General features: G+C 36.9%; 1 protein-coding gene across 1 annotated transcript in view; it reads left to right on the forward strand.

Annotated features, from left to right (window-relative positions):
• arrb2b (arrestin, beta 2b) overlaps window positions 1–25,333 on the forward strand; it is a 54,000-nt gene that overhangs the window by 10,582 nt on the left and 18,085 nt on the right. Inside the window, exons 2-4 of the mRNA XM_065248808.2 lie at window positions 23,905–23,935; window positions 24,541–24,601; window positions 24,995–25,039. Of these exons, the coding sequence (XP_065104880.1) occupies window positions 23,905–23,935; window positions 24,541–24,601; window positions 24,995–25,039 (137 nt within the window). The remainder of the gene's footprint in view (window positions 1–23,904; window positions 23,936–24,540; window positions 24,602–24,994; window positions 25,040–25,333) is intronic.

Genomic DNA, 25,333 nt, shown 5'->3' on the forward strand with positions numbered 1-25,333 from the left:
ACTACTTAAGTTTATGTTTAGACTTCGGACAGATGCGAGAGCGCATGCACGTGAGACAAAGGGAAACGCAGCTGGATTTAGTGATAGAAGGAGTCCAAGACGCGCACATGAAGTGCAGGTACGTGCAAGAAGGAATTCTCTCTTTACAAGCTCGCCGCGGAAAGTGAAGCCCACAAACCCTCATGCTAGGAAAAGCATGCAATGTGGATGTTAAAGTAAAACTATGATAATAATAATAATAATAATAACCATTTGCCAACTATCGTCATGACTATCGCCATGAAAGCCTGCCATTGGTGATATGTCTGGAGATCGTCGATACTATCGGCACAACCCTAATACATGTATTATGGATTTGGCAAAAAAGACAAGTTTTGGGGAGACAGCTTATTTTGTAGGAATTCTGTCAATTATAATGCACACACCCAAAAGCAATAAGGCCCATTAAATGGAGGAGGGGTGGCTTTATAATATATTTATAAAAATAACAATTATTTACATTTTTGTCTACTAGGGATGGGCCCGAGTACTTGAGTGCTCGAACATCACATCGACGATCTATTACAAAAACGATGATCGTGTAGGTTTATTTCTTTTATTTATTTGGATTTCTGACTGGTAAAAGCTCCTGTGATCCATAGTAAAAGATTGAGGATGTGTTTGACTTTGTGTTGCGCTGCGCAGACCAACTGGCGTATGACATCATGGTATCAGTGATTCAAAACCGCATGGAGTATTTCCCACCCATTCCAAATTCCCTTAATTCCCTTAATTCACAGTGGAAAACAAGCAACCACTTTTTTTTTCTCATGTGATATTCTGTCTGATTAAGAAATATGTCACAATGCGGAAGTAAAGTTGAGCGTGACTTCCTGTTCACTGGGACTTACTAACAGAAACCTTGCATTGCTATTTAAACCACCAAATATTGACATCTGAGATCTGGTAAAAACTTAAGTTTTGCACTAGTGTATCATAGGAGTCTCTTAACACTTCTGCAGTTTCCCTTCATGCTCTTAAATGTTAACAATTCCACTGTCATTTCTTCCTCTTTCTTAAATCCCTTCAGCTGTTGTAATTGATTGTGATAGATCTAGTTCCTCTATATAGACTCTGTTTTAATCTGGTCCAATCCATATATGGGCAAATGTTCACACTGGTTATTGCAGGGTAATACAGTAGTGTGAAAAGTGTTGGCCCCCTTCCTGATTTAAAATTTTTTTTGTATGTTTTTCACACTTTAATGTTTCAGATCATGAAACAAATTTGATTATTTCTTAAAGATAACACAAGTTAAAACAACTTGCAGTTTTTAAATGAATGTTTTTTTATAGGGATGCACCGATAGGATTTTTTTGGGCCGATACCGATTTAAACAGACATCTTCTGGCCGATGCCGATACCGATATTAAACACTTGTATACAATACTATACAGTTGGTCTATTAGCTAGTTTATTTCTGCATCAAATTATTTTTACCTGAACACGGATTGGATCTAATTAACATTCAACTGACCAACATAATAAGAGAAGCACACATTAAGCTAAAACAAATATAATAAGACAACATGACAACCTTCAAAGGTGGTTTTTGCTATTCAGCATTTATTTTATTAACGACATTAACAGATTTTTTTACATATAATGGATATCTTTATGCAGTTAATTAATAAACAATCGGTATCGGTCTTTCCCGTGCTATTGCCGATATGCCGATGGTTTCAAATTCATCAAAAATCGGCCGATAAATATCGGCGGCCGATACATCGGTGCATCACTATTTTTTTATTATGAAGGGAAAACAAAATCCAAACCCACATGGCCCTGTGTGAAAAAATATGTTTGCCCCCTAAACTCAATAACTGGTTAGGCCCCCCTCGCAGCTATAACTGCAATCAAGCGTTTGCGATGACTTGCAATGAATCTGTTACAGTGCTGTGGAGAAATGTTGGCCTACTCATCTTTGCAGAATTGTTGTAATTCAGCCACATTGGAGGGTTTTTGAGCATGAACCGTCTTTCTGCATCTATTGAGGTCAGGACTTTGACTAGGCCACTCCAAATTCTTCATTTAGTTTTTCTTCAGCCATTCAGAGGTGGACTTGCTGGTGTGTTTTGGATCATTATCCTGCTTAAGAACTCAAGTTCGCTTTAGCTTGAGGTCACGAACAGATGGCCAGACATTGTCCTTCAGGATTTTTTGTAAACAGCAGAATTCATGGTTTTATTTATCACAGCAAGTCTTCCAGGTCCTGAAGCACCAAAACAGCCCCAGACCATCACACTTGGATTTTTATAATAAAAACCTTCATTTAAAAACTGCATGTTGTGTTTACTTGTGTTATCTTTGATTAATATTTAAATTTGTATGATGTGAAACATTAAAGTGTGACAAACATGCAAAAAATAAAAATCAGGAAGGACATTTTCACACCACTCTGTTAAGTGTCAGGGTGTGATCTTGTGTTCAATTTATGTTCTTGTTTTGCGAGCCACCGATATATGATTGAAATAATAAACAAATGTCTGCTCTGACAGTATTTGTTTGTTTGGTCTGTATGTTTTCCATTTTCATTGTTTTCTCTAGAGCTAGAAAAACATGCAAACACGCACTCTGGAGTCAGCAGGCAACAGGAACACACAGAGCGTTGTTGATCCAAACTGTGTGTTTGCTGTGAACGCATTGCTTGTCTGTTAGCGTTTTGGAGTTTGGATCATTGTTCTGAAGTTTGTTTCTGTCATCATTTTTCCTTGAGTTTATGTGCGAGATGTTTTAATGTCTGTCTGTACATGTGATTTATGACGACTTTGCACAGGGGCAGTTGTTTTACCCTGAGGTGTGGTTGAGTGTGTTTCTGAGAGAGACTTCAGGATGAGACTGAATGGGATTTATTATATGAAATATGTAATTTATGTTCCCTAGGGGCATTTATAAATTAAAGGAGAGACCAGACATTGGAGGAACTGAGAAAGCGTCTGGAGTGGGACTGGCATCTGTGCTGATTCAGTGTCAGCTGTTGACATTGAAGTGCGATAGCTATAGCTACCTACTTCCTATTTTTGTTTAGATTTTGTGTTGTGGTGATTTTTAGCTATACGGTTCAGCTGTAGTTTCTTGGAAATAGTTCTGACAGGTTGTAGAGGTAACTTAACTAATCTAAAGCGGTTTCCAGGCCTCACGCTGTCTCTCTCTGAATGCTAACGTAAGAGCCAAGTGACTTGAGAAAAGTGGTGCCTTCATACAAAAACACAGCCTCAGATACAGCCTAAAATGACTAATGCATCTATGAAATCTATTATCAGACATGTAATCTGTGTTGCTGATAGTTAGTGTTATGAGGCGTGTACACCAAGGCGTGTACACCTGCGGCCGACATATGTTTTCAGTTGTTTTCAATGAAAGCGTTGTGCTTTTGCAAAAATGCCAGCAGTGTTTGGTTTTTCTGCGCTCAGCTCCCAGAGTTGAAAAATATTTCACTTTTTTGGTGAAATGTTCAGCTCGTCAATGTCATTTTTCACTCCATCCAATTTTCAGCCATCCAATCACATTGAAGGGTGGGCGGGACAAATGTCTCAACAACCAAGCGGTGCATTATTCAAATAAAACTGATGTATTATAGTAACCAAATCGCTTGGCTGATAAAACCCTGGCAAGCGCCCACAGTTGGCATCCGCCTGCTGTTTTCAGTCACGTTTAAACGCTTTGGTGCACACTCCCCCTTTTTCAAAACCCTCCATAATTTCAGTAGGATGAATAGATCATATAAAAATTTGAAACTCCCTTTGAAGTTCATGTATTAATAATGTTGATGTATACATTCTGAAGACCTTTTATGCATAGCCAGACATTGTCCCCCAATTATGTGATACCACAATAGTCCTGGCAAAATACTTTTTCAAGGTGATTCATTTAGTTAGATACTACTGACCACCAAACCACTGTATGGTAGAGGGTGAGGTCGGATACAGGATGGCTGTCCTGATCATAGACTGTAAAAAATAAAATATGGACGTGGTGTCCGTGACGTCACCCATAGGTTTGTGAAGAGCTTTTTGAAGCCAATAGTAGACGGAGACTGCCGTCGCCATCTTGGCCGCGTGTCACCACGAATCGCTCGCAGATAATCAAAAATGAGTAGGTGGGACGTGGTTGAAGCTGAGGTGGCTTGTTGCTGAAACCACACACGCCTAGCTTGACTCTATGACAGCAGTGGCTGTTCAACCGTCACTCAGGTGGCCACACCCTTAATTATGCTGATCTTTAAAACGGATGGGTTACAAAACAATTGTCATGAAGGGCAAAATTCACTATATAGACCAAAAACACTTTTTGTTCCAGGCTGTAAACACACTATATTTTGCTCCTAAAGTTGTGTATTTTGGGGTCTATAGGAACTGGAGCCAGCCTAGGGCTGGGTATTGTTTAAAATCTTTCGATCCGGTGCCAATTTTGATATCTCTGTTTCGATACCGGTTCCTAGCGGTACTTTTTTGGATACCATATGCTTTAAAATCCATTTAAACATCAACAAAAATACATTAACTTTTTTTTTCACCTTAATTAAAACTAATTCTGGTAACACTTCTCACTCAGGGTAACATTATTAATAAAACTGGTTGTGTTTTTGGATAGGGATGCGCCAGCAGACACACTTATCTGTTTATTTTTATGAAAACAAGGAAACAAAAATAAAGAAATTAAGAATATAATTAACACTGATTTATTTTATTTTATTTTATGACATGTAAAATGGTCTTTAGCTACTAACAGTATTTAAATAAGTGGGTTTATTATAGCTGCAACTTTGACCAAAAGTTAAATTATTTAAATGGGTGACTGAGTTTTACTGGGAAGATTTGTATGCATGTTTGTTTTGTAAACAAAGAAATGTAATACTCAACTTCATAATAATCAAAATATTAAATGCATTTGGGATTTTTAAAATGAGTAGAAAATGCATTCAATGTCATTTCATTCAAGTTGGCAAACCAGTTAAATGGAATTTAACGAGCCAGGCTTGTAAGCAGTGTTGGGCTGCGCGTGTGTGTCAAGTTTAAACCATAGACCTTAAAAAATAGGTTTAAATGCATCGTCCATTTTGGGAGACGGGGGCATTAAGTCTTGCGATGCAGAGAGAGAGGCGCAAGTATTTCATAAGCATTGAGGGACACAAGCTGCGCATGTGGGTCAAGTTTAAACATCTTGAGTGAGCGCAGGTATAGACCAATTTCGTGTTTGCAAACAGAGATGACGTTTTTTTTTGTGGGCGGAGCCAAACTGGTTGCAGAAAGTGACTGTTCCGCAGTAGGGTTGTGAAGTGTTTTAGCATTAAACCGTTATTTTTATGGATCTGGTGTTCTGTCGAAGTCTGATTCCCCTATGTTTCTCTTTAGTGCAATGTTTCTTATAGCGTTTTAATCACGTTACGTTTATTTTTTTAGATAGATAAAAAGTTTAAATGGCTTGGCTACTGATATTCATGTATGTGTATATGTATTGTTCTTTTTTGCTAAATCAATTATTTTTACAGTCTGAATCGCTTAAGTACATATAAAAGCAATACTATCATGTATTATATATAATAGCGTTTATTAAATATTTCATAATTTTCCTGTTTTCTATTATTTCTTCCTTATATTTATCTTACGTGTTTGTTCTAAATCTATTATAAATTATAATGTTTAAACATACATTAAAAAGGCCTGTTTATATATTAATAACACTTTATATCATGTGTGTGTTTGTGTGCTATATTTATATATTTATTAAGTATGTAAACATAATAATTTTAGAACAAACAGGAAGAAGACATAAGCTAAGATATAAGGAAATAAAAAGAAATAATAGAAAACGAAAAAATTATGAAATATAAAAAAATTGTGATATTATTGCTTTTTCATTATATTAAAAAAAACATTTATTCTGAATAAATTATAATTGTAACGTGATAAAAACACTATAAGAAACACATGGAGGGAACAGACTTCGACAGAACACCGGACATCTTCTCTACTTAATTTCTATTCTAATTATTAAAAGATTTCCAGATGATTTCCTCCCTCCATTCTGTCCGTTTAAGGGCTTATTGTAATCATAAACACCTACGTTTATCTTCAAATGATGTCTTCGACGATGGTATTCTATAAAAATGAAAGCCATCTTTTTTGGCATTCTTATTCTGACACTTAACAGCACAACAGGACATTTTCCAGTGAGTTATCTTGCTCTTTTCACTCGTGTCTAATTCATTTCCACTGTTTTTCTGCAACCGCATTGCGCGTGCAGCTTGCAGTGGCGTAACTGTGACATCTACTCTAAATTGGTCTATAAACATTCATTTTAAACAGCCTTATTTACCTTTTTTTGTAATTTTTTTTTCAAATTGTTTTTCTTCTTTATTGTTCAATGTATTTATTACCTTTCTTTCAATCATTTTGCACATCAATGCAACAAGAACGCATTTAAGGTATAGTTTACCAAAAATAAAATTTGCCCATAATTTACTTCTATTCGAATGCCTTTCTATAGATTATATGATATTATATGATTTCCTTTCTGTAGCCGAACACATTTAGCATTACACTTCTAATATAAAATGCGAAATCAGCATACAACTAACGAAAACGAATGATCATCTGAAGGGAGGAAGTCGTATACACCTAGGATGGCATTTAAGTGAGTAAATGATTGCCTATTAATGTCTTTTTTTATAGGTCAGTTGTACCATATTAATTCCTTTTTTTACTTTTCAAGTTGAATAAATAAACATTTGCTCATTTTGTATAAATAAATGAGAACTAAAAATGAAAATGGCTATTTGTTTTCTGTTTCAACAGCTAAAGGTTGTAGCTGAGGGTGATGTAATTTAAGTATCTGTGTGTCTGCCATTTGTCACAAAAAAGTCAAAACTCCACAAGTTACACATGCACACATGTCTGCTATCTATCTATTTATGTTTGGTGGTTCAATGTATGTGTGGAAACATAATTCCGATGCATAAGCAGCACTGTTACCTGCTTGCATGTGCATTTCTGCATGCGACCCGTTGCTTAAACCTTTGCTGCTTTCTCACACCTACACAATAGGAACAGGAAACACACAGGCAGAATGAAGGAAGTGTGACCACCACATGATTAGGCAAGAGATCTGACTCCACTTATCCCCTCTTTCCTCTCTTGCTCTGCTTCTGTCTCTCTTTCCCTTTGCCTTCAGTTTCTTTTTTTGTATTCTGTTGACAGTTTTCCTCATGTCTGTGTTTTTGCACATTTTCTTTTTTCATGTTTTAGATTAGGTTTGCGTACAGTGCGCTTCACGTAAATTTCTTCATCAGAAAAGAATGCGTGCAGCGGGATTGTAGTATGTCTGTTACTGTCTGGCATGTGCGTACAGGAGAAAGTAACACTCAAAAAAATGAAATGTTGGATTTACTTAAAAATATTTTGTCAACAGGTTCCACATAATTTGTTAAGTAAACTCAACGAACAATAATTTAGTTCATTTAACAAAAGAAGATTAAGTAAACTTAACAAACAACAGTTGAGTTGATTGTACATATAAAAATTAATTAATGATGACAAAAATTTGAATAATGCCATTTTATAAACTCCACCCCTTTTAACTAATAACTCCTTAACACTGAATCAATCAATCAATCAATCATAGTGCAGCTGCTTAATACAACTAATCATATAAGCCTCTTAATTATAACTTATCAAGTACATCACAAATATATTTGAAATGAAATGTTACATTTCAAACCATTAATTTGTTTGTTTTTGTTCTAATAATATATCAGAACAAGTTAATTCACTCATAGTTGGGCACAGGTACGTATCTAATGGTGCTACACTTCTGCAAGAGGGTGCCAGAACAACAACAATTACCCATAATACACTGCAACATCATCAGCCAATGAGATGCCAGTCTTTATTGGTTTTATTAATCTGTTAATTTTACACAACACTGTTATGTTGGCTGAACAAATAATTTTTAAGTAAAGCTGACAAGACACACCTTTTTGTTGAATAAACTCAATTCAATTAAGTTCACGTTGTTAAATTAATTTTTTTAAGCAATCACAATATGAAAGGATTAAGTAAAACTGGCAAAGGCGAAAGTTCATTTTTTTGAGTGCAGGAGATTCATAGCATTTTGTTGCAATGCTTATACGTCGAACTCTGTGTATATGTACGAGTCAAATAAACTATGCTTTCCTAGGCTGGTACGTTCGCCCGTGCGCATACGTTCATGCACATGTAAAAAACCGACTACACTCTGGGCTTTAGGGGTCATGTCCTGATCCTGTTCCTGTATCTCTGGGACATGGTTTATTATGCATGTAACTTTCTGCTCTAAATGTCTGATGAAATAGTTTTTGAGTAAGTATGGAATTTAAAGCGTTTCCTTGGGTTACGAAGAGAGGAAACAGGGCATGAGGATATGCGTGATGATTCTGCTGAAACTCAGCAGTCTTTCTTCCTCAAGAAAGTAATGTGTGCTTGTTATCTGACCTGTCTCTTATCACTTTCTTCTATCTAACTTTTTGGCTCTTGTTTGAAACTTAACTTAAAGATCTCATGTTCAGAAGACCTGAGATTATGGTCACGGTCATGCTAAACAGCTCAAGTATGTTACCCAATATTTCCTCGTCGATCAGGGCAGATTAGCAGTGGTATGACAGCCAGTTGGGTAAAGCTGTTAAACCACGACTATGTGAAAGTGTGCAGAGTGTGTTATATCTCCGGCAGATGTTGTGACTCGAGACGTGAAGGAGAATCATCTTCGCATTGTGTGGCTCACTGTTACTCACCAATTGTTGAAGCGTCACCATTTTGTAAAGAGCCTTTCGCTCTATTTTCTTTATGTTTCTCACTCCATTATTTTCAAATGATCCTCTTTTCAGGCCTTAATTTCCTGATGTCAGAGATTTGGGAAGAAAAACTGTTGAAGCGATAAATATCTAATCAACTATGTTCTTCACTCATATGTGCTTTAAATTGGTTTGTGTATAATGAAATTGTCTATTTCATTTAATTGAGAAGATAACCCAAACAGACAAACAGCATTTGTATTTTTTGAGATCTTCTAAGTTCTCAAGCTTTTTTTGACGTGCGGCCCCCCTTGTGTACTGTGCATCCCTTCATGGCCCCCAAAGCAAATTTATGACAAAACATTTTAAAACTTAAAGTATTAATTAAACAAAACATATCAGATTAGACTGTTGATTGGTAGTCTTATTTTTTTTTTTAGGTTTAATTGCACAGATTTATGGGAATGTGTTTTATAAAATGTAATTAAAGGTCCCATTTTTTCTATGTTTTTGAAGTTTTGATTGTGTTTACCGTGTGCAATATAACATGTGTTCATGTTTCACATGTAAAAAAACCACAGTATTTTTCACACAGTTTACTTATCTGTATAGCGCTGTTTTCACTGTCCTCAAAACGGGCTGATGTCTTCCTTGTTTTATGAAGTCCCTGCTTCAGAAATACGTAATGAGTTCTGATTGTGTAGCTTGTTTAGTGTGTTGTGATTCGACAACAGCTTGGCTTGGCAGAGCCATTTGAGTCAAAGCTGGCAACTGATGTATTCCTGTGGGCGGAGTTTAGTCAAAAAACGGTTTATGGATGTCATTTATCCGGAAAGTAGAGGGCTGTAGTCCAAACCGGCCGTTCGCTGTAGGCTTTGAAAGGGGAATTCTGTTAAAGAAAATATATCGCATGGCAGTGAACTTTGAGCTTTATCATTTTGCAGTTATTATTTATGCTCTAATAGCAACATTACACACTAACTAAGGTTTGAAACATGGGATCAGGAAGAACGTGACCTTTAAACTGGGCTCCCCTCACAATCTCGCGGCCCCCTGTTTGAGAACCCCTGCTCTAATCCTCTACTATATACTGCAGCAGTATAAATTTGCAAATGTAAATCTGAACAAACTTTGGGTTACAAGCTCGACTCTCTAACCTTTGGCCACTAGGTCAGTCTCAGTCTATAACTGTTAGAGGTCTGAAATTCAGTTGAGTAATATTGTGAATTGTGATGATTTACATCCACTACACTTATTGATGTCATTTTGATGCTAAAAAGAATGTCAGGGACACCTTCCAATAAAAATGCACAGCAATTGAAACATTCTTGCTTAAAGAGCACATATTATCCGATTCGCAATGTTACATTTCCTTTGGTGTGTAATTATGTATTACTACATGTTAACGATACGCAAAAGGTAAAAATCCCAAAGTTAACAATGACACGGGTTATTGTTTCCAACCAACGTATATCTCTTTTCTTGGACTACAACAAATATTTAAAGATTTTACTACTGACTAAATCATGATTCAAACGCAAGTTTTGCACAGTGCAGAGTAGCGCTTGTTGTATCTGCGAGATGTTTGGTTTTATGTTTTAGTGAACCTTACCTTACCAATCTGTAATGTTCTGCTCAAGCCGCACTGGCAAAGTTGATCGATCAGCTTGGCCATCTGCATTTTCTGGATCAGATTCAGCTTGTATTGATAAGGTAGTAAATACAATATTTACTTCTGTTAGCATTGCATTGTGAGTTTATCTTCATGGTAAGGAGCGTCACATTTCCGGTGGACGCCAGAGGTATTCAGGCCAATCACAGTGCTTTTTAGATGTGTGAGCTTTGTAAAAAATCAGAGCGTTTGAGGAAGGCACGGATATATGGAGGAACAAAAATGTTTGGTATGGTGAAAATAATGTGTTTTTTGAACCAGAAACCATGTGAACACATTGTATTTTACCAAACTTGCAAAATAACATTGTTTTTAGCAATGAAATGGGTGCTCTTTAAAGAACTCTAATATACATTGATGCAGATGACATGTGTGACATACCATCTGAACTGCTATCAAGGGCATATGTTTTGCGATGTTTATGTTTAATTTTAATTATTCACATTCCATATGTTTTAGGAAAATCCAATAAAAACACAGTTTTTGTCAAGTCACTTGACTTTTATATTTTCTAAACACGGTATTTACAGTTCTTGCACCCTCATTTGATTTTCAGCACTCGACTACACATCCTGTTTACTTCAATGCATTTAAATTCCTAGAAGTAATTTTAAGAGAAAACATGCAGCCACTTTTGCAGCTTTAACATTTAAGAACTTCAACATGACATTGACTATAAATATAATACTGGTGTATTTTTAGTTTTTTCAGTAGTTAAAAATTGCTTAATGCTGGGCTTATAAATGATGTTTAATCATTCAACCAAACAAACCTTCTGGCACAATTCAGTTAAGTGTTGTTCTCTGTACTGAGTTTATTAAGGAATTTAAAATTCAGCACCTGTTCCTTTAAGTCAAGGACTTTGTGAAAGTTTCAAAATGAAACAAAAAAAAAACATTCACATAAAGTTTCAACATTGCATATTAAGGAGGCGTTTCTGGTTGATAAGGATGATTTTCAGTTATTTCCAGACTTCAGTCTCAATCTAATTATTATGAGATTAGGAGCATCAAAGATTGATTTAACTCATTGATTTTACATAGATTTCAATTTTGACATGACCTTATTCAGTCATAATTAAACATAGCAATGTAATATTTTCATAGAATGTTTACATTAGGATGAGTTTGTTGAAAACCGTTTGGGTTTTAACTATAGGGTCACATTTTATCTCTTGTCTGTTGATTGTATTTGTAATATAGATGTGTTAGTATGTAATATAAACTAAAGGACTGTAACAAGGCCTACCGAATGGACTATGCTTGCTTTATTTGCATGTCTCATTTGTGAATTTGTAAATAACTTCCATCCTCTTACTCATGGAAAGCTCATGATTTGCATGATTCAAAATTGCAGATTCCATATAATTGACATTTGATGCATTTTTATGCCATATGTAATGTGTATATTTTATATATATTTCTCAGGCCTCTAACATTAAGAGACAATATATTATAATTTGCTGAATCGATGCATTTATATAAATAATTTATGAATTGCTCTTTAAATGGCCATGACTGTCACAGGATCAATACTTGCCATCTGTGAATACTAAAGCTGACATCTCGTGTTTTATGCTTTCTCTCTTCTATTTCTCCAAATGCTCCCCGCACTCTGTGAATGTCGAGTTTGTGTCTCAGTGTCACGCTCGAACACAATCGCTGCCTCACACGCAGTCTGTGACGCACGATCCCTTCGGATCCTGAAAGCTGAAGTCGATCTTCCTCAGTCAGCAGTTAGCACAGACTGTGTTGTCAGCTTCTAATTTCTCACTTAAGTGTTTTGTCCATTTGTGTGGCCTGACTGAGCTTGCCTAATAAGTTTTAGCGGCACCCAAGAGAATAAATGTTTAAAAAATAGATTAAAAACCCAAATAAACTCATTTGGACACAATATTAAAGAACACAAATGGACCAATAACGAAAATAAAGAATACAATCATGCAATCTTAAACTTCCTAAATATCACTGCTGTTTCTTTAATATTTTTTTTCACCATGCCTCAAAAATATGCTAATCACGCGGTTTTATAGAGTTTAATGTACAATAAGGTTTTAAGACTGACATTCCTAGCGATTAGCCTGTTTGGTCATGACCCTTATTAACATGCCAGTCGGATCCAAATGACCTCACGTACCTCATGTAAGTTAATAGTGTGTGTGTGTGTGTTTGTTTGAGTGTTTATCAGCAAACGGGTCTCTATTTGGCTGTTGCTCATTGGAAAACGCAAAATCCCTGACAATGACGCACACTGTAATCTGCCAAAACAATAGGCAGAATTCAGTGGGCGATTTGGTATTAAGTCTTGAGTTTAGCTTCTGGCTGTGCAGAAAATTGATAGCCAGTAATGTGGGAAACACACAGAGATCTTGCCTCAGTTTCAAAAGGCAAAATGCTGGGAAATCATCTATAAACTTGTTTGTTCGGATGGGGGGTTAATATTTTAAGATATGCGGTTTTACCACACAATGCTATATCATTATTTTCACACTAAGATTTTATCTATTAAATTAAATTTCTTTATAGGAAAAATTACATTTTTAAAAAACTATAATTATATTGTCAACTACATATTAATATAATACTGTTTATCCAGATCCCTGTCGATTGTTACCTCAGTCTATAAAGCACATCATGATATATATATCATCATGACACTGGTAGGGCCTTTGTCTCCAAACAGTGTGACTTCTCCCTTAAAGCGATAGTTCGGCGAAAAATGAAAATTACCTTATGATTTACTCGCCCTCAAGCCATCAGAGATATACATGTCCATCATCTTTCAGACAAACTCAATGTCAGTCCTGCATTATCTTACAAAGTTGCATTGATTGACCCCAGAAGACCTTTATTAACCCTCTGTAGCCGTGTGGATTACTTCTGTGAAGGAGAGATGCACTTTTTTGGACTTGAAAGTCGTGCACCAAGTTTTCGACGGTTGTAAAGCTTGGAAAAGCCAGGACATTTTATAGAATGACTGAAAATGTGTTTGTCTAAAATGGATGATGGATGTTTGTATCTCGAGGCTGAGTAAATCATGGGGTAACCTTCATTTTTTTGCTTAACTATCCCTTGAACAAAGCTTCACTGAATCATATTTTCATTAAAATAAAACATTTGAAATGTAATATTTGCTTACCAAATACTGGAAATGATACTGCGTGCATACTCTCAAAGTAGGGGTGCGCGGGGAAAAAACTAACGTGGGGTTAGTTGTAACACGGACTCTTTACATTGTTGCACAAGGTTGAGGGTTTTGTATTTCTGGTATTTTTTCACGCTGCCAAAAGACGATCTCTCGCAAATGATTGGAAATGTATATGAGATATTTATGAACGAGTGTTTTGGTGGCATGTAAGTACATTTTTTTCATGGTTTTTTTTTTGGTTTATAAGTTGGGTGTGTAAGATACCAAATCCAATGTTATGTCACATTAATCAGTAACAAGGGGCCAGTTGTTCAAAAAGTTTAATCTGGATCAAAATGATCCGGATTTGGAAATCACATTTTTTCCTATTCAGGATCAGGTAATCCGTCTTACTTTTATGCCGGTTTTTCAAAGCAACATTGGATTGGATCACCCTGATCCAGATACACAGTTTTCAAGATTACCAAATCCAGATTACCTGTGCTCTAAATGGGACAACATATCACAACATTTGCTACCAGCTATGTGAAGAACAGGTAGAAGAACCAATGTGGGATCACTGTAAGAGTTTTTAATTTTGAGACAAAACGCAAAAATAACATAAACATCCATTTATAATTTCTTTTATGAACCCTCATCTGAGTCACCAAAATACATTGTGGACGCACAAAGGACCTTTAAGTGTCTTTTCTGAGCTCCTGTGACTGCTGGCTCTACCAGTAAGGGTCCAGGTTGTATTTCAATAATACAGTAGGGCTGAGATCCAGAATGAATGTTTCCTCACTTTCCTTTACAATCGTAGGCTCACCATCCCCTACAACACCCTGAATCCCATGCAGAGCTTTATAGTTTTCACCTCCAATAATGTCCAGAACCACATCTATGTATTCATCAACACTACTCATTGCAAAACAAGATGTGCAATTGAGCTTTTAAATGGAGTTCTGAAGAGACGCTTTGCATGCCTTAACTACTTGCGAGTGGAACCACAGAGAGCATGCAACATAATACTAGCGTGTATGTCCTGCACAACATCTCTACCAGGTGCAATGTCCCTCCCTGTGATGATGTTTATGATGCACCTGAGCCGTTTGAAGAACCAGACCAACCTCTGGCATTCTGTCAGAATGAGGGACTGAGTGGACGTATAGTAAGGGATGCCATTGTTAGACATTGTTTTTGACAGGCTCATCTCTGATGATTGTTTCTTTGAAATTAATATATGATGATGAATGACATAAAAATTGAATATATTATTTTTGTTTGTGATTGAAATCTGTTTGGGGGATTATTTCATATTTCATTATTTTTACTTTACTGAATAGCTTAATTGGTAGCCTATGTCTATACTATATCTACTTTATCACTGTTACAACAGTTACACAAGTCAAATGAAACAAATGTGTTATTTGACCAATTTTAAAGTTTTTCTACATTTCCCTCCTGGAATCCACCTTTAAATCCTACCCCCTGTTGGGATCAGGATAATCCAGTTTTTGTGGATCAAAGTTATCCAAATCCTACTGACAAGTTTTGAACAACACAAACTGAAGGTTTGATCCAGATTTAAACTAGGATTGGATTCTGTAATCTAATCTGATTTCAGATTCCTTCTTTCCCTTTTGAACAACCCATTTTCAAGATTTGATCCAATCCGATAACCAAAATCCGATCAGCTTACCTTTGAACAACTGGCCCAAGATGACTAAAACATAGCATCATTTTGAAATATGTCTGCAGCTTTTAGCAACTTTTTTGGTGGGCTTGAAAATATTTTGACTCAGCGGGGTTAATAGTAACGCTGTGTTACAACTTACCCCTCAGCACTTATGATATGAAAACCGCTAACGTTTGCGTAATTCTTGCCGTTTTTTTTAAATAGGCTACACACAAATGATTGCTGGCTGCCAACAAAATAAATGTGCCTGTCTTATCAAAAATCGTTTGTCAAATGTAGTTTTGTTCATATCTTTAATATTGATTGAATAAGGTCACGTCAAAGATTGAAATCATAATGAAATGAATGACTAAAATCAGACTTTGATGCTCATTATCTCAGAATTTGAGTTTTGAAACTGTAGTATGGTTATTACATACAGACTGGGTCACATATAAAAAAAAAGTTTTGTCATAATTTTGCTGCTTTTTCTCACATTATTTAGACATTTGTATCCATTTATAATTGAACTATTGTTAGAAAAGGGCTGGATTAATGAATACAGTGTGGATACCTGTCTATTATAGACCGATATATAAATAATATCCACTTCAAGTAATAGTATTGAAATATTTGCCTGCAAACTTAATATTTAGCAAGTGTTACAACTAACCCCCTGCCTGTTACAACTTACCCCACCTATGTGGTAAATTGTAACGTTTGCACTTCTGTCACGTTTGGTGTAATTGTCCAAGAATGGTAAGTACTAAAAATAAACTTCAAATGTTCATTTGTAGCAGATATGTGTGTGTTGATTGTGTAAAACTATAATTAATCAAACTAAAATATTTTTAGGCTGATTGAGCCAAAACCAAAACGCGTTAGGTTGTGCCCCGCCTTCCCCTATATATAATAAAAATGAGTATATGAAGCAAGCAATCAGCTTATAATTAGTCTCACACCTTGCCATTCTGACCATGTGTCAGAAAATGTTATGGGTGCATTGCATTGTGGGACATTGCATACTGCAAACAAAATACATTTCTCACAGACGTATATAGCCCCATATCATGTAGTTTGTATACTTTTGAGTAAAGTGGGTATAGTGTGACCAGAATTAAAAAGTTCTGCTTGCACTTAGTATTGATGCATATTCAGACTTATACAAGGCCAGTCGTGTTTTTTTTAAACCTTTTAAAAATATGTCTGGCATTTACAGTACTCCTTCCCCACCTCCCTGGTATGTCTCCCTCTATCTGCCTTGATAAATGTGCCTTTATTTAGCCCCTCTTTACCCTTCCCAAATTAAATTGAGACCCTGATTGATTTTCCCATCTCCTTCTAACACGAGTACACATTCGTGCACACACTTGCAGTCCTTGGCGATAATGAAAGTGTGTCTCCTCGGTGTGTATAGATTGTGTATAGTATATGTCCTTCTACTGTAACAGTCTCCAATGTCAGATCTATAAGGGCCTGTTTTAGAATGGTGATGTTTGATACTAATGACGTGTGATCGTCCTGGCATTTGAACTGCAGTGATTTGAGGAGAGAAATGGAAAAAGTGACAGAACGGGATCAACACAGATCGAAGATACCAACAAACGCTTCCTATTTTCCCTTTTTTAAAAGTATATTGTGTGCCAAAAGCATTTGCATTTTACATTTGAATGAGGGGAACAGGAACTATTCCTTGCCATATGAGTGTTGTCTGTGGATGCACAGTCACTAATATTTGCATTCCTACAGAGCATAGATACATGGCCTTGTATATATTTGTTTTTTGTTGCTTTGCTGTGTTTGTAAATGGTTATCAGTCACTAGGATACGGCCTGCAGTATCTTCCCTACAGGATTTTGTCACATAAAATTTGGATGTTGTTTGAGATGAGAGCAATGTGTGTTTTAACACCATTTATGTAGTCGAGCGTAAATTTCCGGCATACAGCAGCAAAGAAATCAGAACATGAATGTTTTTCTTTTTAATTATTACAGTACAAGAAGATTTGAGAAAAAAAAAGTACCGTGGTTGTTATTAGCACCATATTACAGTTGTATTTTTTCAGAGGTGGTATTTTGACAGAAATCAGGTTACTTCAGGTTGTTTTGTTTTTAAATTGTAAGACACATGTCAGTTTCCCCTAAATTATTGATGCCCTCAAATTTGGGTGACAGTAAAGGTCGATCGAATCACTCGAGCTCTTTTGATGTTTTCTTTTTGCAGACATACAATTAGCTGCTTTTCACTTCCACATTCACATCGAAGTGTCTGATGTATTTTCCCTCCAGTTTGTGGTTGCTGTCTTTTTGCTCTTTCTTTTCTCAACAAATGTACTTTTTGATGTACTTTGCGTGCGCCGCCATGAACTTTATGCCTTATTCTGTCGTCATGGCAACACAAGAAAGCTCCTTTCGGCTGCCATGGTAACTGAATGCAGCGTATTTAGGCAAGTGTGCAGCTTGACTGGGATTAAGTGGATAAAAAGCCAGATCATAACGTTCAGACGCACACTTGTTAATTGACCCTTTGTGCTAGAGACTCGATTGGTTTACGAAGAGTGCATTCGGAAAATGATGCATGCATGTGTCTGTTTCTAATGTGGTGCGCTCTGTTTAGTAAGCATGCTAGAGCATCTATATAAAGTATGTGGTTTTTGCAGGTGCATGCATATGCAAGAATACAGCCATCCACGCAGACAGAGGTGTGAATGTGTGCGTTTGTGGTATGTATAGGGCTTATTATAGTTTAGCTTAGGTTTTAGCCTCAATCCTCAATCGGATTTCATATACTTCTGCATTGTCATCCGTGTCTGCATGCAATTACACATGCAGACCGCTAGTAGGCAGTATTCATGTGTGTAAACCAGTGCGACAGCCAAAGAAGAAGTAGCTTCGCCAGTTAACTAGAGCACGACCGATTTCATTTATTTTTTTTCTGGGGGGGGCGATACAGATATTAGGAAGGAAAAGGGCTGATAACGATACATCGCCCGAAATTCTTTGTGTATATTATAGTACAGTACACATATACTACAGTATATTATGCTACAGTGCTATACATATACTATATACATTAACAGAATATACTGTATATAAATAATACAATGCAGTGATCAATCAACAAATGTGGTGATCAAACACTTAAAATGTGACAAAGATATGTAATATAGGCACATAAATAAATAATAATAAACTTTGTCATCCAAAACAAGTCTGATATCAGTGCACAAAACCGTAAACTTCACTTATTATAATGTTTAATGTATTGCACAACGTTTTTATAACACAAACAGTGTTCGGCGCAGATTTGACACTTTTATAAAACTAAAGCGTTTGCTCCCAGCCTAATTTATTTAGCGAGGGTGTAAATTTTTGCGAGCTTATTTGATCAGTTGCTCTGAAATTACAATTTTCAGTAACAAAATAAGCAGCTGTACTCTCACACACTGTAACAGTAGTGCGCGATTGCGCGTAAGATTAAACGTGTCAGTTTCCGCCTCGCGTCATTTCTCTCGCTTGCATTTGTTCAACTCGCAAGTAACCCGCCCATTAATCTAATCTAATGTACTGAACACAATGTTTTACGTCTTTTCTGACTTCTGGCGAATACATGATGTACAGCGCTATTTTAAGCCTTTCATTGATAAAACTAAAGCGGTCGATCCCCACAGTTTCATTTAGCAAGCGTGTGAAAGTTGTGCGATCTTATTTCATCAATTGCGCTGAAAATTCTGAGGAATCTCTTACAACACAAGCAGCAGACTCCGACATAATATTAGTTCGCATCCATATAAACTCGTCATTTCTCCCGCTCATGTTTAAATGACAAGGTGCAAAGTACTGACAGATGTTCATCTGACAGGAAGTTTCGTTTTATCAGGTATGTGCGTGTATCATACTTTTCAACTGGCAGCACAACTAACATGGCAGGACATCTTTGGGTTTAAGGTCAGATATTATATTTCATAACAGTCTACTCTAAAAATGGCATTGCATTTTTTTTGTGCTTTCAAAAAAAGTTAAAAATCGAGAATAGAATCGTGACATTGGAATCGAAAATGTAATCGAATCGCGGATTTAGAGAATCGTGACACCCCTACTCTACAGTAAACCCACAAACGAAGAAGTAGCAGCTTGTTGTGTATGACTTGAGAAGACCAGCAGTGATGGATTGCAGCTTAAGTTAAATCACTCCTCAACTTGGCCCATCTTTGTTCTTACAATCCAAGCAGAAATGCCTATGAGGAAATCCGATGCAGATTTTTATTTGACGGGTTCTAATCGACCAATGACAGTGATAGAATGGATGCGTTGTTAAAATTTTGGTGAGGTGCACGTCAGGCTACACCTACGCACAATTATAAATGAAGTATATGGCTTTGACAGCTGCTCAAGAGTTTAAATTAGATGAAGAATTTAAAAATATGCTTTTTATTTTGTTTTGCTGACTGGAAAGCTGGCAAACATTTGTTGGAGTATTCAGTGTACATTTATCAAATTGACAAAAAACGCGAAGAGTTATAGCAGCAGACACTTTTCTTTGTACTTTGACTTTTTCTTGTAGGTGTGCTTGGCACCTACAACTCTATTGTTTGATGTTCTTTGAGTATGAATTAAAGAAGGCAGTTGACATTTATAGCTGAAGTGGATGAGGTCAACAGTCACCATCTAGCTGTGTTACACACACACACAAACACTATGGTGCTGGGGTTATGGCATTAATTCTGCAAGTCTTCCTCTCAATCGCTTTTCTTATTCTGAGTGTGCATATACCGATATACTTGGGGTGTCATGCATGTGTGGTTCAATAATGGTGAGGTGTAATGACCACATGCCACTGCTGTGTTTTCACTTCAGGATGTGGCAGTGAGTCTGTAAGCTTGTGTGCATCTCAATGCTGTCAGTTTACAGCACATCTCTTATCTCTGAACTTGGTTTGACAGGAGACTTTGTGAGAGAGTTTTTCATTCATGGCACACACATTCCAGTTATATATCACCATCTTGGCATTTGTCATCAGTGGTAGGCCATTGTTGCTCACTTATGGGTAATTTATTTCTAGACATTTAGGGATTGTGTTGCCAAGGATGTTGCTCCAGCATCTGAATGTTTGTACTGTAATTCTAAAACTTGGCATAAAACATTTGTAATGTTTTGGAACATGGTTTGTAACTTTTTGTTTCTCTGTTGTTCGTCTGCGTGCATGTATGCGTTTAGATGCATGCCAAAAACCATTTTGAATGCATAAACCATCACGCCAGACTTTTGAAAATAAATTTGAACTGCGAGAGAGAGAGGGGTGTAGAAAGTAAAGAACACATGGGGAACAGATGAGTTTCAAAGTGGGATGCATAGAGTAGGCCTACAGAGTGATTTAGGGAAAGTGAGGTGCTGTGGAGGGAGTGCACATGATGTTGTTTCTCTGTCATTTGAAACAGATGGAGCAATGGGACGCCACTCCTCTCAGCACAGGGTGAGACCGCTTCCTCTCTTATGTTGCCCGCACACATGACATCATCACAGACACACCCACATTTAGATCTCGCTTACAAGTGCACGTTTCCTATAAACAACCATTCATAAATGGGATGGAACAGAGTTTCTTGATAAACTTGTCTTGACTGTGCCCTCTTAAAATGTAAATGGCAAACTTGCACTCAGAGTCCCATGTAAAGTAACCTATGTATTGTTTTAAGAGGTTAGCTTATAAGTCATTGGGTACATGGGGTGTGTTTTGTTTCCATTTTCCTGTTCTGATGGTTCAAGAAATGCTGACAGGGACTTGTTTGACGGGCATTTATTGTCAACTACTGCTGAGGCTAAGGTTTTACTCTTCCTCTTTCCTCTTCTTTCTACACTCACAGGCATGCAAAATTCACAACCTCTACAACAAATTTGGACAACAGGATATGATGTCATGCTCTGTTTGTTTAATAATTGAGCTTTGGAGTTGTATTTAGTGTATTAAATAGAAGTCAATCAGTGATGCTTAGTTAATATATGGCAATAATATTACTTTGTCCATGTGTGTGCATGACAATAATTACCTTGGAGTTAAAATTTTTGTTTCATTGCAGCTATAAGGGGCCGTTTCCTGGACAGGGCTCATTCTAATCCCAGACTAAAATGCATGTTTGAGAAACACCTTGTACTGACATATCTTAACATGTATTAGTGCAATAGTTTTGTCTCAAAATGCACATCAGTATTGTTTTTTTATAAGGTATGTTTGTAAACACTACTTTAATTTCTTATATAACTAAGGCCAAGTGCTAGACTAAGCCAAACTCCAAACTTTGTAAGGCATTACTTATTTAAAACCTGTAACTGCATATATGTCGCCATATCTGTTTTAAACCTTAAGGGTTTATTGCTAACACTTTATTTTGAAGTCCATTCTGGTTGAAATGGATTGGCTACACATTCAAAATATGACTTTTTGTGCGTGTACGTCTAGTTCATTTACAATTTTTGCATGCAACATCTATAACCCTGGCCTGAAGGAATTCAAAATAATGCAAATACTTTCGACGGTGAAACGAGTAGGACATGAACCGTCGTCGTGTTTGACCTGGAAAAAGTTCACGTACGGTGCACTGTTCCTACATGGCTGTGGTAAGGGATGGGGACTTGGTTGTATTTTCAGTAAATCAATTCATAGAAAAGACTTTTGTCTGATGAGTATAACAGGGATCCACCGAATCCAGATTTTTTGGGTTCGACCGAATACCGAATCTGAATACCGATAGTAATGACTGACAGGAAGAAGTTGGAGGATTTGCACAAAAATCCATGACAAATCAGTACAATCTATATCACTTTAAAGCTTGCTGCGAGATATTTAAAAAGATCGCAAAAGTGAAAGTGAAACTCGAGCGCGCGCTCAAACGCAATTTAAATACCCAATGCCTGAATTTCATGCACCACAATTACCCATCCAAATCTGTGAGAGAATACATAAGCATTTAAAATATATTTTTTCCTCCCTATAAGTCAAGATAGCTCGACAGATAGGGCGGGGATGCATTTTGATAGCCCGACTGCAAAGCACAATGAAAGCGATGTGGTGCGAAACGCCCCTAAGGCTCACCGAAAAAAAAAACTTATCTAGACGTCTGCACCTGATGTGTGTAATCAACGGCCGCTTGAAGTCGACCAGCGTAGCGCAAGCTTAGGGTTCGGTTCGGTGGAAAAAAATCTAAGATTCGTCCGAACCCGAACCCTGTCAAAAAGCCCAGTATTCGGCCGAATCCGAATCCTGGATTCGGTGTTCCCCTAGAGTATAACGCCCCATTCAGACAGCCAGCGACCAGCAGTAGCAGAGCGACGCGATCTCATTCATTCCAATGGAAACCGGGTGAAAAGTGATCATTGGCGACTGTATGGGTGTGTCCAGCGACGCGGGAAAGTTAAGAAAAGTTTAACTTTATGCAAATGTCGAGAAAATTTGGATGCGACAACCAATGAGAACTAAGCAGTGTAGTTCACGTCATCCTTCTCTCGTCAGTTACTCGCGTGGATGGTACTCATTTGTTTATGACAAGCAGATTTAGAAACGCCTCATTGAAAGTGATGGGGGTGACACACAGCGATAACATCGCTGGCTGTCTGAATGCGGCTTAAGAGGCAAGTCCTGGTTTGACTTAAATGACCCTCATACTTTTTCAAAGTGCTGTGCGAGTACCAAGACTTTGTAAATGAATGGCTGCTATGGTGGGGTTGGATGATGTACAGTCCAATCAATCGGATAAATTGTGTAAATATATATTTTTTATTCGATAGAAATAGATTTTTTGTCTAAATGGTACATATAAAACACAAGAAGTACACCTTACTCAACAGGCTGTACTTCTGTTCCTCGCAGGCACCTTATTAATGACTTTTGCCGTCATGTACCCTGACTAATGTCTAGTACTATTATTTATTGTCTGTCTACTACTGATCTCTCTACTGTCTCATAGTGGTTTAACCCCTTGTTCTTGTTCCTTGTTTGTCCGTTTCATATTTTTCTGCATTTAGATGAATCACAAGCACCTACAGTAACTCTCCCACACTTTTGTGTGCTTTTTTTGTCATTATCTTCCTCTGTGCAGCTGCGTCTATCCCATTTAGTGTTTTTTCTGTTCTTCCTTTGTCCTTCTCCCTCTCTCTCTCTCTTTCCTTTTGTCCATCTTCTCTGTGTTTGCCAGAGCAGTTTTGTCATTATTCTTTTGTCCCTTTCTTCCTTTCAATCTTTCCCATTCCCAGACAGAATTAGACTTGCTTCTATAAAAATTGTGAATTTGCTCATGAGCCACAGATAATACTCCAGCAATTACATTGGTTAACCACAAGTAGTCACTGGCTTTCATATTTTGCAGTTTGACTAAACCTTATAGTGCTTATAGTCCTCCTAAACCTTAAAGGCGAATGAAAAGACATTGAAAGTGTAATTTAATCTTGCACAATAATGATAAATTTGACTAATGTCGCGTTGCATGATCTTTTGGATTTGCCCACTTTGGTATGTTGTCACATTGATAAATACCTTATAAATGTGCTCTGTTTTATTTGTCATGTTGCAAAAATCATTGACAGAAAATAGGTTTTGTAATGATTTCCTGTCTTTCATTTATTACAGAGTCTTCAAGAAGTCCAGCCCCAACTGCAAGGTAAGATTCCCCTGTGGTAGGTGGGTTCATCACTGATCTCCATGGACCTTTTACCTTCCTGTTTCTCTCTCTTCACCTCCCTCATTTATCTCTCTCTTTCCGTCTCTTGTACACCTCACCTCTACAAATCCCATAAACTTCCTACAACTCTCGGTTTTACTAGATTCACATCTTTTAGATGTTTTTTTTATTGTTTTTTGTTCGAGTTGGTGCGTTTTTCTTCCTTTTTATCTTTTGACTGCTTCTTTATCACCAAAGCGGTGATCACAACATTACTTCCTCCGTTATTATCTCCGTTTGCTATTTCAACCAAGTTTCTTCTGTTCTGCATTATCTCTCTCTCTCCTAATCTTTCTCTGTAATGGAGAGCGTTTTGCTTGTGGAGGATGTGTGTTGTGAGATCACGCCGCCTAGAAGGGTTTTCTTCAGGAAGGGAGTGGAGCAAGCAGGGGTCAGCTTGGCATGCCTTGAGCTGTTTTTTAAATTGTTGTGTGTGTGTGTATACTTGTGCAGGTTTCGCAGAATTTGCTTTACCTCAAGGGTCTTTGTGTAGCAAGTTGAAACTTGTGCTGTTTTCCAAAGATGTTTCTGATTTTCCGGTTTAGCTCACAGTATACTTGGGGAAGAGGGACTTTGTGGATCATCTAGATCACGTGGACCCTGTAGGTAAGTCAAATGAGGGGTCCTACTTAAAATATCTTGCTGTGTATATTGATGGATATACAATATTGATGGATATACTTATTTAATTACCTATTTAACTGTAGACATTAAAACCTCAATTCCCCTGAGAATGTCTTACACTCAGTGTTGCATGGCAGCCAGTCACTTGAGACATCAGTCTGGGAGAAACTGTTTGTACAGGCGTGTTGCTCTAAACATATTAATGGGCTCTGTGATGAGGAGATTAACAGTGTCTTGCTTAACTTATGTGTAAATAAATCACCTATATGCTGAATTTTGTTTACTATGCTATTACAGTATTTATGTAAACATTATTTTGTGCAGGTTTCACTTTAATTTGCTAATGCTCACTTTTCATATTTTGGGTAACTTTAGATGGGGTGCTCTTGATCGACCCAGAATACCTTAAAGACAGAAAAGGTAAGAGAATATTTTGTTTTACTGTATATTTAAATTATTTGTATAGCTTGTCATCAACATGTTCTAAACAAATGGACCTTGGACCACAAAACCAGTCATAAGGATGTTGAACCTGAATAAATAAGCTTTCGATTGATGCGTGGTTTATAAATTATTTGAATATCTAGAATCTGAGGTTGTAAAATTCAAAATATTGATAAAATCGTCTTGAAAGTTGTCCGAATGAAGTCCAATGCAAGTTACTAATGATAAATACTATGGATGTGATGATAAATTGCGATACAAACTAATAAT

This window comes from Paramisgurnus dabryanus, chromosome 2 (assembly GCF_030506205.2).
Source record: "Paramisgurnus dabryanus chromosome 2, PD_genome_1.1, whole genome shotgun sequence".
Taxonomy (NCBI): Eukaryota; Metazoa; Chordata; class Actinopteri; order Cypriniformes; family Cobitidae; genus Paramisgurnus; species Paramisgurnus dabryanus.